The sequence below is a fragment of the Pyrus communis genome, chromosome 16 (assembly GCF_041283825.1).
Source record: "Pyrus communis isolate YQ-2024b chromosome 16, ASM4128382v1, whole genome shotgun sequence".
In the NCBI taxonomy this organism is placed as follows: Eukaryota; Viridiplantae; Streptophyta; class Magnoliopsida; order Rosales; family Rosaceae; genus Pyrus; species Pyrus communis.
Genome location: NC_142580.1, coordinates 26,567,958 through 26,585,795, shown reverse-complemented (window position 1 = coordinate 26,585,795; position 17,838 = coordinate 26,567,958). Strand labels below are relative to the sequence as shown.

Below are 17,838 nucleotides of genomic sequence, written 5' to 3'. Positions count from 1 at the left end.
CCAATCCCATTTGATCCAAAATTTCTCAAATCCTAAGGATTCCTTCCTAATTAGAGTTTAACTAGGTTTTCCGTACCTGAGCGACAAGTAATTATACTTAAACGAATTGGCCCGTTATCACCTAAAGCCTCTTGAACCATCTAGAGTATGCCCGAAAAGCAATTAATGGGGCAACACATAATTGGTTATTGTGGCAACCCAAAATCGAGTCATCAACAACAAAGGGTAAGTGAGAACATCCGTCAATCAAGTGCATGACCCAATAGCAGATTAGGAAGCTTTGTATTGATTAGGATGAGTCCAAGGAATAACTTAATAAGTAGGGACGAGACTCCAATGATGTTCCAATCTTGAGATACGTACCTTACGGATTTTAAGTCCTAAATTATGTTCCTAGCCATAAGTCCTAAATTATGATCAAAATGACTATCGAACGTCCGCAAAGGCCGGTTTATGTCGTATTCAGTAGTGAATCTCAAACTAAGCATGTAGAGACATGGAACAAACATAAAGGTGCTCATCTATGAGATCGAGTTCACTGAATATTGACTAACCATAGAAGTGTACAAATAAAAGTTTACCTTGTCAATCATACCACACTTCTGAGTTATGAATGCAACTAGTTCTTAGATTCGAGGTGTCAATAGTTATCTTGTGTTTATGAATGTGATCTTTTGTCTCACATCAAAGCTCTAAAAACAATAGCGGATTCCTAAAATGTGAGGTTCGGGATAATGTACACCAACATAGAGATATGTGAATGCACAACGAAGAAACTGTCACCTCTAGGTAATCATGAAGATTGATATTACAATAGCCTCTTAACGATCTATCTCCAGAAGTCTTTGGCCAAAGCAACGTATTGGAGATACATCAGGGCTATCATATTTATGTTTAGAGTTTGACAAAAGTTCCATGCTCTAAAATATATGATTGGAATATAGTACTCAGAAGAACCGAATTGCATTGTAACTATAACTAAGGTTCTAAATATGTGTTATATGAATTCAAGCATATTCTGACTAATCTGGATAGCCGAAAACTATTGCTAGCTGTTAATGTTCAGTTTTGGATATTCTTACAAGGTTGAAATATAATAGTTTCTAATTATGTAAAATTAGATTAATTAGATTAATCAAATTATGTGAACTTTAATAAAATAAGGCAACCTAGTTCGAAAAGAGAGACCGAATTTATTAAATAAATAAAATATGAGTGAATTGGGCTAAAGCCCGGTGGTAAAGGGGGTGTGTGGCAAACCCAAATGAAGTGTCTCCTAGGGCATGCGGCACATGTGTGGTGGAGGATTAAATTGTAATCCTACTGGCTTACAGAATTGTTCTACATATAAGCATAAAGTGTCTTTAGATCAAGTGTGGATTTTACATATTGTGAAATAAAAAAAATTTAGAGAGAAGGGAATTCAAGTTTTCCAATTTGGAGAAATCGAAAATAAAACATCACACAACCCCACCCTTGCCGCCTCACCTATTGGAGGAGAAGAACCTAGCGGTTCGTTGTCTTCCTGCTTCACCAGCCAGAGATTTATTCGTGTGGATGCTCGTAGAGGGCTAACACTTGGGAGCCTTAACAATGAATTCATCCTCATATGAAATCTAAGGGTTGGAATTCTAAACTTAATTTGAGGTTTTGCATGTGTTCTTAAAATTGTTTTGCATGAACACAAGCATGTTGACTAACCTACATTACATGGATTAATTTAATAAGATTAAACATAATCCAATGTTCCGCTAACCATGCATGTAAATTGGATTATATACAGTTATGTCACATTATCGTGTTTTCGTACACGTGTACTAGCGTAGTCCACAACCTGACAAATTTATGGGCATGGTCGGTTGAGTTATGCCATCTCTTCCTACACATGCGGAACAACCAAGTCTACCTCAAACCAGCTCGCATGCCATGTGTCAGACCCATAGTCTGAAATATCGATAATATTGACGAAATATTGAGGATATTTCGGTTTTTTCGAATCACGGATATTTCAGAACATATCCATGTACATATCGTACAAATATCGACAATATCGACGATAATATCAGAAAATATCGATGTCAATAATTTCGCTCACACTTCAGTAATATTTTGTCAAAATATTGGTGTAATATCGCTAAAATATCGAAAATATCGATGTAAAGGAAGGAAAAAAAAAAGGAAAAAGAAGAAAAAAAGGGAAAAAAGGGAGGAAAAAAAACACAAAGGGGATTTGAACCCCTCCCATTTCACTCCTCCAACACCTTAACCACGATATATCACTTATGTTTTAGTAACAGTATGCTAAAATATTTATATTTATATGAGTGGCATGTTAACAATTACATGCAAAACTATTTTGGGGATTTATCATTTGATGAATACTCTTCACAATAAACTTACTCTACACATAGAGATGATGAAGATAGTGAAAATTTTGAACCTCATAGGAACTTTATGTGGTACTAAATCACTCATGTATCTTACCATGCAATGTATAAAGTGTAAAATATTGTAGTAAATCATTATATATAAATGATTATGGTGTGTTTAATCTTTTTTTCATTAATTACTACATATTTTCCACAATCACAGTGTTTGCCAACTCGCTATATAATCAACTTAAAATCCATCATATAATGCATTTCCTTCTAATTTTTTTTGATAAACTAATAGATAATTGACTAAATAAACATTCTCCAAAGTTTCAATAAAAATTTTCAAGTTTTTCTTACAATTTCCATGGTTTTTATTCAATTTTTATCGATATTGATAATATCCTGATACTTCCATCGAAATTTCCATGTTTTTGGACTACCGATATTTCCGATATCATCGATATTTTATACCATGGTCAGACCTTCTGTAAATTGAGGTCTTACAAAACTTACACACATTTTAATTTGTTATATGTCCAAATCGCAAAGAAGGCCCTAATCCTGTTCAAAATCAGTTACACAAAGTATTTAAATTTTATTAAGAGAACTTCAATGATTTTACAAAAGATGGTAGCACTTAGGTCAGTTGATACCAAAAATATAATTTGATACCACTTGTCTGATCAATGACCAAAGATTATTAAAAGTCTAAATTAACCCTAAATACAAGTCATGCAATTAAAGTGCAAAGTACAATTTATATGAAAGTTATCAGAGCTACAAATTAAGAATTTCAAGATTCAGATGATTGTGGGGAACGAATTTCACACAAGCGTAGAACTACTATTGTGTACATGTAACCAAGAAAGACAAGACAAGTGAAACCTTGTCACATCGGTGTGGTGTGAACCAAAGGCTCTTCATGCCTGAATTAGACTTAATTGTAGGAAGAATATCAAGCTATAGTCCACAAGTATTTTGGCTAAGGAATAATTACCTTTTCATGGAAATGATCATGCTTTTATATAGGGGCATGCAAGGGTTTGAAGATGATTCATTAGGTCTGGCGTGGCACTACCTAAATGGTTGGATTGAACACCACGTAGTCCCGCCCATTTCGCCAACAACAATTGACATGGGAAACGTGATGAAGGGCACCAGTGAAGAGTTTCATTTAGGGATGGTTCTTAACAGCATCAGTGATTGTGAGCTATGTCTACGTCATGATTATAGGGATGACTATCCCTTGAAGATTCTACTGGATCTTACCTTATATAGCCTTTCTAGGTCTAATCTCATTTGTGAGTCCAACCGGGCTCACAAGATCCTTTTTGGGCCTTGCATGGCCAATTGAGCCCAGCTATTCTATTGAGTGGGTGTGGTCCGACACATCATTTTATGTGAGTCGATCACGTGTGACATGGAGAACACATTGACCTTGCACCTCTGCCAGACTTAATTTATGGGGAGACGTCCCCTCCTTCATTAATTCTTAACCCTTGCAAAAGTTAAGTGTTGGTGAAATTTTAGGAGTAACTTGACTCTGCTTTAGTACACGTGGCGTCCTTTCTAGTGCTGGCAAAATTTGTTTACCACATTGACAATTTGCTTAAAATTCTAGTGTAGATGAAAAATAAAAAATGGTACCAATGAAGGTTGGTCAGAGTGGATGCAGAAGCAAGTGGTCTCGGTTTTAATCCCTTGTGGATGTAGAAAACTTTCTTGGAAGATGTCCCCGCATATGCGCCCAACGGTACCTTGAAGGATTAGTCATGGGCTTTGCCTGGGGACACCTTGGGAAACCCAAATTAAAAATAAATAAATAAATAAATAAAAACGGCCTATAAATTATATGACATTTCAAAAAAAATTACTAAAATAAAAGTACTTATAAAGGCCCTATTCCTTAAGACCTCAACTTTGTTCATCATTGTTTAGTCAAAGCTACATTATCTTCATGACTGATTGTAGTTGTTCCTTGTAGATAAGTAACAAGTTTCCCTACATCATCTTCATGATTGATTGTAGTTGTTCCTTGTAGATAAGTAACAAGTTTTCCCTGGCCTCCAAGCTCCAGTCTGGAATCACGCCAATTTCTCTTTTTTTTTTTTCTTTTTTTTTTTTCCTTTTTTTTTTTCTTTTTTTTTTTGGTACATCAATATATTTTTACACTAGAGAGAGAAGGGAATTCGGCTAAGTCACACAATGAGTAACCTAATTTAGTATCGAATTCGCCATTCACATGATTCAAATCTAAGACCAAGTACAGAAAAATAGCACCAGACCGTAGTATTGAGTTGTACGACACACCAATTTAAAGAGAAACTTTGAAGGTATATGTTTTCAAAGTTTAAGAGAAACTTTTAAGGCTCAATTGTCTCCCTTAGTAGAATACTTTGTGTTACATAAACTTCTGCCCAAAGAGAGGTGAGGTGATTTCCGGTCGAACTCGGACTGAGTTAGGTTGAGTTCTAGTTTTTATGACCAAGAAAGCTCGACTTTGCCGGGCCTTCAAATGCATCAACTTTAATCTTTATGAATTAATTCTGTTCCATTGTCCTCTCCAAATTCAATGACATTCTTAAATTAACAATTCAACATCCCCGTAAATCTTATTTCCCCGTGAAATGAAGCGAAGTAGAAAGGAAAAATAAAGGCTGTTTATCGGTCATTACCATCACCACCACTCATCCGTAAAGGTGGTTCACAACTCTTCAGCCTCCCCACGCCACTCCCCCCCAACTAAGAGCATTTTTACCATTCCTTGTGCTATATTCTGTCTATTCACAACCAAATGATCACCCGTTTTACTCATCACTGGATGTGCTGTTTCCACTGCCGGCAACCCAGTACTGTTTAACGACGACCAATATCTTCTCGGGAACGAGGGGCCCATCCTCATGATCCATAATTTTGGCATCCCATCTTATGCCCCCGACAATCTTCCTAACCTTGTTAAGGACATCAACTTCATCCCTGAAGATGACTGTCCCTTCTGGCCGCAAAATGCGATCCATCTCCAAAAGGATGTCTTCCAGTTTGCACCTGCTTAATCCATTTGATAAATGATCAGCACACAAGTGATTGTTAAATGCTTCATGAAACAATGTGGAACCTTAAATGGAACCCTATCCAAAATTAGCTGTTAAATTACAAGAGAATTGGAACATTGGCTCGATTGGAGCTTTCACCATAACTAAAAATCCGTGAGTATTGGTCCTCCTGGGTAAAAATATTCAAATTTCTATCCAAAACTAGCCCCTTAGCACACGTCTAAGCGTGTGCTAATTGGCTTTTTATTTATTATGTTTATGTATTAGTATTTTTTCTTGTCAAATATTAGTATTAATTTTATCAAGTAACCACCCAAGTAGTTTACTATTTTACCCTTATTAATTAAAATGATGTAGTTTACTATTTTACCCTTATTAATTAAATTGTTTTGTTTTGAAATTCTTAATTAGGGAGGGGCATTTTTTGCCATTTTGAATGTTTCCCCTTTTTTACCTTCTCACTTTATATATATACTAGCCTCTTTGCACGCACTAACGTGCGTGCGAGAGGCATTTTTGCATCACGGGCGCTACGCGCCCCTAAATGTGTATTGTGTTAGTTTTGTTCCATTGTGGTTGTCAATGTATATGCTTTAGAAAGTATGATACCAAGTTTGGAGGTGAGGGATTGTACACTAACCAATCCACCTTTTTTTTTTTTTTTTTTTTGTTTTTGTTTTTGCTTGCTAATTATTATGGTGTCTTTTTTAACCATTTCACTCTCATATAAAAAATAAAAAAAATATGCTTAATTATTTAATGTTGTATAGAAAATATGAAATGATCAATATATTTTGTAACATGATGATTAGTGGCTGTATTAAAAGGGTGCACAATAACATTTTTTTTATTATGGTGGACAAAAAGGTATTATGGGCAATATTTGGCGTCATTCGAGCAGGTTGGCAGATCATTTGTTCAATGGTTGTGTGAATGGGATAGTTGATGCGGTTAGAGGAGTGAGTACATAATTATGGGTGTGCCATTTTGGGTTGGGACTGAGATGTTCAACATTAGAGCATGAGCCAGGCTACGTAGTTCCAATTGCTTGAGTTGAAGAAAGGTTGATGAGATAATGGTGTTACCGTACAATCATCCCATCATTCCAAAGTGATAATGGTGTTATCGCATGCCATATTGTCATATTGCCACATTTGTTGAATAATTTAGAAGCATATATTCCATCCAATTTGCACATATGTGAGTAATCTCTCATACATTTTTTACTATTTTTTCTTTAAAACAACAACGAAGATAAAATGGGAAAACATATACTATTTATAAATAAAAAAATATGAAAATATGACATGTAATTTGATTTCTAAATACATATTGACAACCCTTAATGTCCTTAAATCAAAATGTTTCAAATTCATAAGTTTTCAATCAAAGTTAGAGGCTAGGTAGGGATGAACTCCTAATATATGAAGCAAAGCAAAATATGGACAACATGTACATATGTGAACATAGCGCCTACGTGTGAAACCAAAGCCATGCTTGCCACCCACTTGCTTGCACTTGATGCTTTAGATTTTCATGGTTAATCTGCAAGCAATGATGATAAAATAAGAAGTCTAACTATAATGCACAATCCCAACTATAAAGATTGTAAGCAACTTAACCTAAATACCTTTAAGTTTGACAATTTTCTCATGGCAATACTTTTACTCCAGTTACTTGTAGAATACTGAAAGATAAATATATTTGTCAAGTTTGAGGTAACAAATTGTAACCATATTTACAAAATTAAATAATAAGAAATATTACCTTAATCTTGTACTTCAACCTTTGTACTTTGAGACGGGTGTGATGCTTATAAAACTGACAAAAAATGCAATTTTATTTATATTTGAAAATTGAATGCAATTTGAATTTATAGTATATTTTTGTATGAAAATAAGAGAAGACTTACCGTATTTAGAAATGTTGTTTGGCCACTGTTAATCTTTTTTCTGCACCCATAAATTGTTTTATTTTATTTTATAATTTGAGATAATTAATTTGTAGAATGATATAGAGAATGCCAGTAAAAATAAATAGGTAAGAAATGGTGTTGTACCTAATTTGTTGGACTTTATTCCAAATACGTATGATCTGAGGAGTTGTTGAAGGTTTTAATTCTTCCACAGCCTTTTTCATGCGCCACCTATGTATTGAAGGTATATATAATGTTAGATTTCTTGTAACAAATTTGTATATAATTTAGGATACATACTGCTCATGCTTCTTCTTTTTCCACTCTTTGAGAATCAGTTGGCTTAGATCAGTAGTTTTTACTCCGACAGATATCTCCCAACCAGGTGTAAAAATAGAGACACGTCTGTTTGAGATATTATCAATAGGTTCCTTCTTCATTTTTTGTGGGTATTCTTGTAAATATCCTAAGAATGAAAACAAATAATTTTTAAAATTACCATAGCACACGTATAGCACATTAAGATAATCAAAAGTGAAACTCATAATCTGACCGAAATTTTAAAAAACACACAATGAAGATTTCAAAGGAAGAAGTTAAAGGAACCCATATGAAGCTAAACCTGGATATTCAAACATATTATGCTTACATGAAAATGTGTAAAATGAGTACAACCATGCAGGAAAAAAAGTGAAAAAAAGAACACCTAGATTAATTTCCTTTTTACGCCTGGGAAGAGGGAATGGGAGAAGAATGGCAAAGCAAAAAAGCGAAAAAATTGAAATAAAGAAGAATGATGACTCGGGTGTTGCTTAATACCCGTTTTATCCTACGTTGGAGTGTGAGAGTCTGTAAAACCAAGCAACAACTGTTGATAGCAGTACGGGTGTTAAGCAACACCCGAGTCATCATTCTTCTTTATTTCAATTTTTTCGCTTTTTTGCTTTGCCATTCTTCTCCCACTCCCTCTCCCCAGGCGTAAAAAGGAAATTAATCTAGGTGTTCTTTTTTTCACTTTTTTTCCTGCATGGTTGTACTCATTTTACACATTTTCATGTAAGCATAATATGTAATTGTTTGAATATCCAGGTTTAGCTTCATATGGGTTCCTTTAACTTCTTCCTTTGAAATCTTCATTGTGTGTTTTTTAAAATTTCGGTCAGATTATGAGTTTCACTTTTGATTATCTTAATGTGCTATACATGTGCTATGGTAATTTTAAAAATTATTTGTTTTCATTCTTAGGATATTTACAAGAATACCCACAAAAAATGAAGAAGGAACCTACTGATAATATCTCAAACAGACGTGTCTCTATTTTTACACCTGGTTGGGAGATATCTGTCGGAGTAAAAACTACTGATCTAAGCCAACTGATTCTCAAAGAGTGGAAAAAGAAGAAGCATGAGCAGTATGTATCCTAAATTATATACAAATTTGTTACAAGAAATCTAACATTATATATACCTTCAATACATAGGTGGCGCATGAAAAAGGCTGTGGAAGAATTAAAACCTTCAACAACTCCTCAAATCATACGTATTTGGAATAAAGTCCAACAAATTAGGTACAACACCATTTCTTACCTATTTATTTTTACTGGCATTCTCTATATCATTCTACAAATTAATTATCTCAAATTATAAAATAAAATAAAACAATTTATGGGTGCAGAAAAAAGATTAACAGTGGCCAAACAACATTTCTAAATACGGTAAGTCTTCTCTTATTTTCATACAAAAATATACTATAAATTCAAATTGCATTCAATTTTCAAATATAAATAAAATTGCATTTTTTGTCAGTTTTACAAGCATCACACCCGTCTCAAAGTACAAAGGTTGAAGTACAAGATTAAGGTAATATTTCTTATTATTTAATTTTGTAAATATGGTTACAATTTGTTACCTCAAACTTGACAAATATATTTATCTTTCAGTATTCTACAAGTAACTGGAGTAAAAGTATTGCCATGAGAAAATTGTCAAACTTAAAGGTATTTAGGTTAAGTTGCTTACAATCTTTATAGTTGGGATTGTGCATTATAGTTAGACTTCTTATTTTATCATCATTGCTTGCAGATTAATCATGAAAATCTAAAATATCAAGTGCAAGCAAGTGGGTGGCAAGCATAGCTTTGGTTTCACACGTAGGCGCTATGTTCACATATGTACATGTTGTCCATATTTTGCTTTGCTTCATATATTAGGAGTTCATCCCTACCTAGCCTCTAACTTTGATTGAAAACTTATGAATCTGAAACATTTTGATTTAAGGACATTAAGGGTTGTCAATATGTATTTAGAAATCAAATTACATGTCATATTTTCATATTTTTTTATTTATAAATAGTATATGTTTTCCCATTTTATCTTCGTTGTTGTTTTAAAGAAAAAATAGTAAAAAATGTATGAGAGATTACTCACATATGTGCAAATTGGATGGAATATACGCTCCTAAATTATTCAACAAATGTGGCAATATGACAATATGGCATGCGATAACACCATTATCACTTTGGAATGATGGGATGATTGTACGGTAACACCATTATCTCATCAACCTTTCTTCAACTCAAGCAATTGAAACTACGTAGCCTGGCTCATGCTCTAATGTTGAACATCTCAGTCCCAACCCAAAATGGCACACCCATAATTATGTACTCACTCCTCTAACCGCATCAACTATCCCATTCACACAACCATTGAACAAATGATCTGCCAACCTGCTCGAATGACGCCAAATATTGCCCATAATACCTTTTTGTCCACCATAATAAAAAAAAATGTTGTTGTGCACCCTTTTAATACAGCCACTAATCATCATGTTACAAAATATATTGATCATTTCATATTTTCTATACAACATTAAATAATTAAGCATATTTTTTTATTTTTTATATGAGAGTGAAATGGTTAAAAAAGACACCATAATAATTAGCAAGCAAAAACAAAAAAAAAAAAAAAAAAAAAAGGTGGATTGGTTAGTGTACAATCCCTCACCTCCAAACTTGGTATCATACTTTCTAAAGCATATACGTTGACAACCACAATGGAACAAAACTAACACAATACACATTTAGGGGCACGTAGCGCCTGTGATGCAAAAATGTCTTTCGCGTGCAGAGAGGCTAGTGTGTGTGTGTGTATATATATATATATATATATATATATAGATAAAAGGTTGTAAATGGAAAATAAGGGACAGAAGTTCTTAAGGAGGAGTTACCGGAAAAGCACCATTGAACCACTATGAGACCAGTTCCAAGGACTAATACTTACGGATTTTCAATTCAGGGACTGAAGTTCAAGACCAATTATCTCAATTTAGAATAAAACAGAAAAGAGTGACTGTATTACTGTAAGTTAGAGAAAATTGGTAAACTACATTACTTTTGTTATTAATATTAGATTAGATTTATGCATGAAAAAACTTTCTGTCATTAAGGAAGCCCGTAATTGCTTAACTTGGTATATTTTCACTTTATCACTAAAAATCCACCATTGTTCAAACAGTCCTACAGAAAATTACTTAAAGAGTTCTTGGATTTAGTGAATCAAAGATTGTTCCATCTTAATGTTCACCAAACAATACACATTTGTACAAATGAGGTCTAAAATATGAAGGTTTTAGAAATCTTAACAACAAGAAATTGCATCTCATGATTTAATTGCTATCTCATAAAATAATCTAATGGTGTGAACACTAAGTATGATATAGGCACACAGATACACAGGAAGAAGATGATGAGGCTTACTCGTTCTTGTACAAGCTGAAAACACCGCTAGCATGAATAAGGTCATATGACCTTGGGTACGTAGAAAAGCCTTCACACCTGAAACAAGTTTCTTTTTTTGGTCATGACATGGACTAGTAACTAGAAAATATGTATATGCTACCTAGATCTCAGCACTGTCGAGGAAAAACTGAAAGTCTTCATAGGAAAAGCATACAGGTTAATGAGTCCTGAAGGACACTCATACACTTCGGTAAACACTGATGTGCTTGTGTTTGTGTTTGTGTGTGTGTGTTTGTGTTTGTGTGTGTGTGTGTGTGTGAGAGAGAGAGAGAGAGAGGACATACCAGTCATGATATATGCCGATTAGACCTCTCTCATAAATAACACCTAAAGTATTCTTAGCAATTGTAGGCACAACATTCACAACCCACAATTTTCGTGATTCAAGGGCTGCTGCAAATCCTCCAAGGCCTGCATTCATATCCATCACATTCCAATATCTTGTAGTGCCAATCAATCTGTTGATTCTTTTGTAAACATTTACATGCTTTTTCCAAAGTTTATTGTCCTCTTGGTAAGATTCAGTTGTAAACCCCACAACTAAACCGTTAGCTATTCGAGGAGGGACTGCATAAAGCCTTGCAGGAAACTTCAACTCCCCTACTGCTACTTCATTTGCGTTGGTTACCTCAGGAGAAGGGGTTACACATGTGTCCATTTTCTTGTACCTGGAACAGACCACATAAAAGTAACAATTAGGATGGCTGTAACAAAGTAAAAAAGAGAAAAATGTTCACTTTAACAAATGGAATGTTAAGTTATACAATCATTCCGCTTATATCAATGAATTTTGGCTAACAGTCTACTACTGAACAAGCAGACCAAACAATGCAAACATGTGTAGCAGCAGAGCACCCGTACATAGGATTTGGGAATGTGGGATATGCAGCATGCCAATTCAACTACTTCTGCTTGTAAAACTTGTGTTATATTTAGCATTTTCCTAAATAAGTAAACCAAATTGCTGGACAAAAGTTACCCAATATCATACAACTTGAGATTTTCAAAAATGTTTTTCTTGCGCTATCCTGTCATCTGCTGCAAAGGCATGGGGCTCTTTCCCCTAACTGATTCTGTACCACTTCAGGAAGATCGACCAAACCTCAAATTTAGTGGGAGGTTGACTTATCGATGACTATAGATTATGTATATACATGAATAGGGAAGATTTAAAACAACTAAACAAGGTTAAAAAAATGGGTTATGAAATACCAAAGTTAAATCACGAGCAACCATAGTGCCTGGAGACACACCAGACATCATCAGTATCCTCTGTCTGGCATACATCGACAGACTTTCACCTGCAGGATTTTGTATTAACTTTTTTTTTCCAGATAGCCATATCTCCTTTCTCAGACTTTTTCTCCCAGCAAAGACTTTCAGCTAGTGCTTCAATCTGTTTTTGCTCTGCCTGCACGTCCTCCTTAGACCGCTTCCATGTTTTGTAGTAGGTCTTCCAATTAATTGGAGGTCCAGACAATATCCAGTATCCACCATTAGTACAGAACCACAACCAAACGAAAAAACTGACTCTCTGTGAACATGTACACTATTATAGATCACTGCTCATGCACATAAATCATCTAGTCACAAGTATATAGGCACTGATTGAATGTGCATTTGCAGTCAGTATATGCATAGTGCTTTTCTAAATGACAGGTTGGTCGGAAGTGAAAGGTTCTTCAATATTCTCTGGAGGGTGAAAAGCTAATGCTCTCGTCAGTCTTGGATTGACTGAAGGAAGGTAAAAAGCTCAAACTGAATCCAATTGATAGAATCGCAGAGTGGAAAAATTAATGTAGACATGCATATGCAATAATAAAAGCACAAAAATAGTTTAGAAAACAAACATACTCCACAACCGGTATCCAATGCTGTCCTGACAGAGCCATCTGCAATCGGAATAACTGATGCAAGTTCATCAATATATGCATCTGCGCCCTGGGGGAACATTGTTCCTCCACCTGGAAATTTGAAAACATTTCCCTGAAATTGCACCCAGTTCTGTACAGCTTTCTCAACTGTGAGGCTTTTATAAGGTACATTGGCATAGTGGACATAGTCACGGCCTTTAGGCCAGGGGAATGGAGTCACATACCCTTCCCGTGCTGGAATAAGACAACGCAATTTTTCCTCTTCTGGTGGACAATGTCTTTCCCTGTATATCATATTTTTCCCTAGGGAATTTCATTGCTCCGTCTTGTTCTTGACAAGGGGTATAATCAGCATATTTCACATCACAAGGTTTGAAATCTTTGGCTTTAGGTTCAGAAGGTTCAACTATCTCCACGACATTGTGATGAGTTTCAAAGTTCAAATCAGAGTTCAACTCAGCAAAGACATTGCAATCTTTCTGCTTGGTAACTTGAAATGCTATCTTATCTCCTTTTCCAAAACCGCTCTTTTGCCATGCTCCAAGAAGGTAGAAGAAACAACAAAGAGAAATCACAACAAATATAGATAATGTGCTTCTTGTTCTGTTTCCTGAAGAATTATGCTTGGGGCCCATGATATTCTTGCAATAACTCCCTCAAACCTGCACAATTAATAGAAAATTGGGAGGCAGGTATTTGAAGTAAATGATCAATGGTTGACAAGTTGAAGCCAAGCACTACCAAAATGTAATGAAGGGCAAATTCATGAACAGAATTAAGTAGGTAGCTATTTATCGAAGAATCTAATACGCATGCATATTAAAATTTTAATAAAAATAACTCGACTATTTGTTCCGAAGTAAGTACCGTTAATTTTCTCTAGCTAAAGTTGTAGTCAATATGCATCAGACTTTCAATTCGAAAGGCTTTTGGTATAAATGGCCTACACAACGATAACTTGTTGCTCATTCTACATTTAGCCAATCTTGAAAATACAAATTCCAAGTGTATACATAGATGTGTGTGTGTGTGTGTGTATCTTCACATACGAACCAAGAAGTAGTAAATTAACATAAAACATCCTGGATGATAGTATAAAAAATCCAGATGGCACCACTGTACAAAGTTTGAGACACGAGAAAGACGATGGATTCCCAAATACGGTACGTTTCTAAGGGCAACTATGCATACATTGTTATGGTTAACTAGTTAAGGACTTGCAGAAATCAGCAGTAGCTAGATTTGCAGAAAAGAGTGTGAGTTTGCATTTTGCAATCACAATATGATTAAATGGAGTAACGAATAAGTGGGATCAAACCCATACATTTTCCACCAGTTAATTTAAACTTAAAGGCATTGCTGTTTCAAAGTATGTCATAGGATTAAATTCCCATCAGTAAACAAATTCTATCATCATCATTAAACCTATTGCCTCAAATGGAGCTCACCTTTTGGATCTTTAAATTTTGAATCCTTTTCACCTAAAGGAAAACTTTGGATCTTACTCAAAAAAGACAACAACTTTGGATATGAATGCAAGAAGAACAAACAACGAAATTTAAATCTGAAAACTTTTAAGCCAAAAACAGATACACTGTTTTTCCAGAGACCCCCAGAAAAAGTAAGTGCAAGCACATATCAAATTGGTTACCTGAAAATTGGTGAGAAAGCTGTGTGAGAGCTGCAGAGAGATGAGTTCTCAAATGGGTTTATTGTATTTGAACTTCTCTCTCGCTCTGCATCCCCCACAGTGGTAGTGAATGCTAGTGAGTAGTGAGAGAATCTGCCGAAGCTAGAGAGAGAGAGAGAGAGAGAGAGAGAGAGAGAGAGTGGGAGAGAATTTTGGAGGAGATTATATATAATTAGGAAGAAGAGGAAGAAGAGGAGAGGTGGTGGCAAATCAGTGGCATTCTATTCGAGTACAAATTTGATGACTTTGGTCTTCAACTCCTGGTGGAAATGGAATTACCTGTTGAGTTATCCGCCGACACAGAGGAGTAATTCACTACTCTCAGGAGCACGCGCTGTTACTTAATCTTTTCCCCTTTATAAAAATAAAAATAAAAATAAAAATAAAAATAAAATAAAAAAAGGACAACTGATAAAGATAGATCTAATTTTCAGTGTGTAGTGAATAGTAACTGTGCATTTCCACTCTTAAACTAAAAAGCTAAATAATTCGTATTAAATATTAGTATTTTTTATTTTATAAAATAATAAAAATAACTTATATTTTTATTTTTAGATAATAATTAAAGATTAGTTGAAAGTATTGAAAATATTGAAATGTAGGATAAACTGGAAAAACATGGTTAGATATTTATAGAAAAAAAATATATAATTTTTATTTTTTAATTAGTTTTTAATAATTTTTATAATTTTAATAATTTAAATTGTGGCTAACTATAGTGATGACATGAACCTTGCATCACATAGGTAGGTCGTTGAACCAAACGATTATTGTTTGACTTCTCCATTAGGCTTGCCTTAAACTCTGATTTTTATCTTATGCTTGTGTTTTCTACTTTATTTGGAAGTCATTCTTGAAAGACACAAAAAACCAATATGATGTTGTACCCAAGCTAGGCTAAATAGTATATTTTGTGTTTTTCATTATTTATTCTTTTAAAACAACATACCAAAAGCATTTTACAATGGTTTTGGTTCCATAAAATGAACAACAGTTTTTCAAGACGTTACCAAACAAACTCTAATTTTCTTTTATACAAGCAATTTCGAAGAGGAGTATTCAAATGCAGAAACCAATGTAACCCAAGATTTTAAGAGACAACAAAAGTGAATTTCTACAACACAAGAGCCATATGGCTCGTTTGGTGGGTTGGATGTGATGAGCCTTAGGGATTGGGTTAGCAGAGATTGGTTACGTTTAATAAGACATGACTTGTAAACCTGTATAAAGATTTAGATAACCCACTCTATTGTAGACTCATAATCCACCCCTTAAAAAACAAACGAAATACCAATATGATGTTGTTCCCAAGCTAGGCTAAATATTGTATTTTGTTTTTTCATTATTTATCCTTTTAAAAGAACATAGCAGAAGCATTTTACAATTGTTTTGTATCCATAAAATGGTCGTTACCAAACAAGCTCTTGTTTTCTTCTATTCAAGTAATTTTGAAGAGGAGTATTCAGATGCACAATCTAATGTAACCCAAGATTTAAAAGACTGCAAAGTGAATTTCTACAAACACTAGAGTCTCTAAAGGCTCATTTGATGAGTTGGATGTGATTGGGTCTTAGAGATAGGATTGAATTAGTAGATATTGGTTACACTTTGCAAGACAAGATTTGTAACTTGTATATATGGATAGATTAGATAACCCACTCTATTGTAGGGATGAGTTCAAAAAACCAAAAACCAAAAAATCGAACCAAACGCCAAACCAAAACCTAAAAAAAGCCAAACCGAAAAAAATCAAACCAAACCGAAATGTTTTGGTTTGGTTTCAGTTTTAGTAGTTCAAAAACCAAACCAAACCGAATTAAATATAATTACTTTTATTTATGTTGGATATTTATTTTTTAAGCCCAATTTCAAATCAATCGTTAATATAGTTTTAGTCCCAAATATGTTGAAAATTTCAAGACGAATAGAAATCCTAGGACCAACTTGGTGGTTGTGGTGTTAACACAAATCCAATCCAATCCAACCCAACAAGCTACTAGAGACAGGCAGAGACAGAGAAGAAGAGGGATTGAGAGCTCAGAGACTAAATCAGAGGTATTTTAGAATACCTCATTTTGCTGAAAGATTCCATATGCATGTTTCCTTGGTGGATCATCATCATCACAGCCACCATCTCAATGTACACCCGCATCTTCCTTGTGAATTTTCAAATTAAAAAATATGTATTTTAAATTTTTATGAAAGAAGAAGGAAAAAAAAAGAAAAAAACCGAACTAAGCCAAAATTAAACGAACCAAAGAAAAACCGAAATTTCGGTTCAATTTCAGTTTCGCCAAAGTTTATCATCATCATTAAACCTATTGAAACAGAATTCATCTTGTCTAGTCATGTCCTTCCACATTTTGACACAACTATACTATACTCAAGTCCATTTTAACTAATCACAACTTATCCCAATTGGGCCACCAGAGAGATCCTAAGGGTCTCGTTTGGTGGGTTGGATGAAATAGGACTTTGGAAGTATCTTTGAATTGGCAGAGATTGATTACAGTTGATAAGACATAACTTGTATCATGTGTATAAAAATAGGTTAGATAACTCATCTGCCTACCAAACATGCCCTAAATGTAAAGTGAGTCCTACCTAGCCAGCCATTATGAACAACATTCTACAAGAAGAAGTAGGTGCCTCATCAAAACTGCTCTCATCTTTTGGTGCTTTGTATTTCCTAATTCAAGGTTTGCCACTTCTTTTTCTAAATTGTTTTGGAATATATTTTCTCTTCCTGTATGTTCTTGAAGGTTTTATACTAAAGTTCTTATGTTGTTTGTGTGATTTGTATGACTTATATTTCTTTTTGTATATTTTCTTATGCTTATTTTTCTCATGACAACCATACTGCTGTAGTAAATCTATATTTTTACAACTCATATAAAATTATTTCCTAATTTGTTTCTTAGCTTTTATTTGACTATACTCTTGTCTAAGTATATCATATATATGTTGAATTTTAGGTCCTATTGCAATATCATTTTTCTTTGGATGTTTTTGTAATTCATTCCAAATCTTTTCACCTATTGGTCATTTTATTTTTGTCATATAAGTATCTAATAAATTAATATCACTAATTCTACTTGTTCTTCCTAAATATTTAAAGAAATTTGTAGTATA

The 17,838-nt window shown here is 34.2% G+C and overlaps 1 protein-coding gene, 1 long non-coding RNA gene and 1 pseudogene across 3 annotated transcripts; all 3 read right to left on the bottom strand.

Annotated features, from left to right (window-relative positions):
- Window positions 1–4,839: 4,839 nt before the first annotated feature.
- Window positions 4,840–11,810, bottom strand: LOC137731754 (putative methyltransferase PMT14). The gene is made up of 3 exons (XM_088688072.1): window positions 11,427–11,810; window positions 11,101–11,178; window positions 4,840–5,420 (listed from the first exon to the last, which is right to left on the bottom strand). The coding sequence occupies exons 1-3, from the start codon at window positions 11,798–11,800 to the stop codon at window positions 5,183–5,185; spliced, it is 690 nt and encodes a 229-aa protein (XP_088544198.1). The 5' UTR covers window positions 11,801–11,810; the 3' UTR covers window positions 4,840–5,182.
- Window positions 7,357–7,974, bottom strand: LOC148690206 (uncharacterized). The gene is made up of 3 exons (XR_015957934.1): window positions 7,644–7,974; window positions 7,488–7,574; window positions 7,357–7,380 (listed from the first exon to the last, which is right to left on the bottom strand). It is a non-coding gene; the product is annotated as an uncharacterized LOC148690206 (long non-coding RNA).
- A 544-nt stretch (window positions 11,811–12,354) lies between the features above and the next one.
- Window positions 12,355–15,016, bottom strand: LOC148690205 (putative methyltransferase PMT14 pseudogene; annotated as a pseudogene). The gene is made up of 2 exons (XR_015957933.1): window positions 14,668–15,016; window positions 12,355–13,678 (listed from the first exon to the last, which is right to left on the bottom strand). The product of XR_015957933.1 is annotated as a putative methyltransferase PMT14 pseudogene (transcript).
- Window positions 15,017–17,838: the final 2,822 nt, after the last annotated feature.